This window comes from Penaeus monodon, chromosome 20, assembly GCF_015228065.2.
Source record: "Penaeus monodon isolate SGIC_2016 chromosome 20, NSTDA_Pmon_1, whole genome shotgun sequence".
NCBI classification, from domain to species: Eukaryota; Metazoa; Arthropoda; class Malacostraca; order Decapoda; family Penaeidae; genus Penaeus; species Penaeus monodon.
This window is the reverse complement of record NC_051405.1, coordinates 23105068-23105284: the sequence shown is the minus strand read 5'-3', so window position 1 is coordinate 23105284 and position 217 is coordinate 23105068. Positions and strand designations below refer to the sequence as shown.

Here is a 217-nt window from a genome sequence, read left to right as displayed (position 1 = left end):
CACACCACCTGCAGGATCACTCCGCACTAGTGCATCTTCAATCATAAACATTTCTCACTGTCACGAATGCCTACACCTTCCACTCCCGTTGAACATTGCACCGAACTATTGCGACAAGTACTCGCCTTGCTGGAATCGTGTTAAAGGGGGAGGGTGTTAAGATCACTATTAATAGCCAATTACGTAGTTGATCATGTGATGCCAGCAATAGGTCAAG

General features: G+C 46.1%; 1 protein-coding gene across 6 annotated transcripts in view; it reads right to left on the bottom strand.

Annotated features, from left to right (window-relative positions):
• The window catches only part of LOC119585709, a 14935-nt gene that overhangs the window by 13248 nt on the left and 1470 nt on the right, over positions 1-217 (bottom strand). For 2 of the 6 annotated variants that reach the window (XM_037934391.1, XM_037934392.1), the window contains exon 1: positions 75-111. The exons of the other annotated variants lie outside the window; for them this stretch is intronic. In XM_037934391.1, the coding sequence (XP_037790319.1) occupies positions 75-96 (22 nt within the window). In that variant the 5' untranslated portion in view covers positions 97-111. Of the gene's footprint in view, positions 1-74; positions 112-217 lie in introns of those variants that run through there. 6 annotated transcript variants of the gene reach the window in all.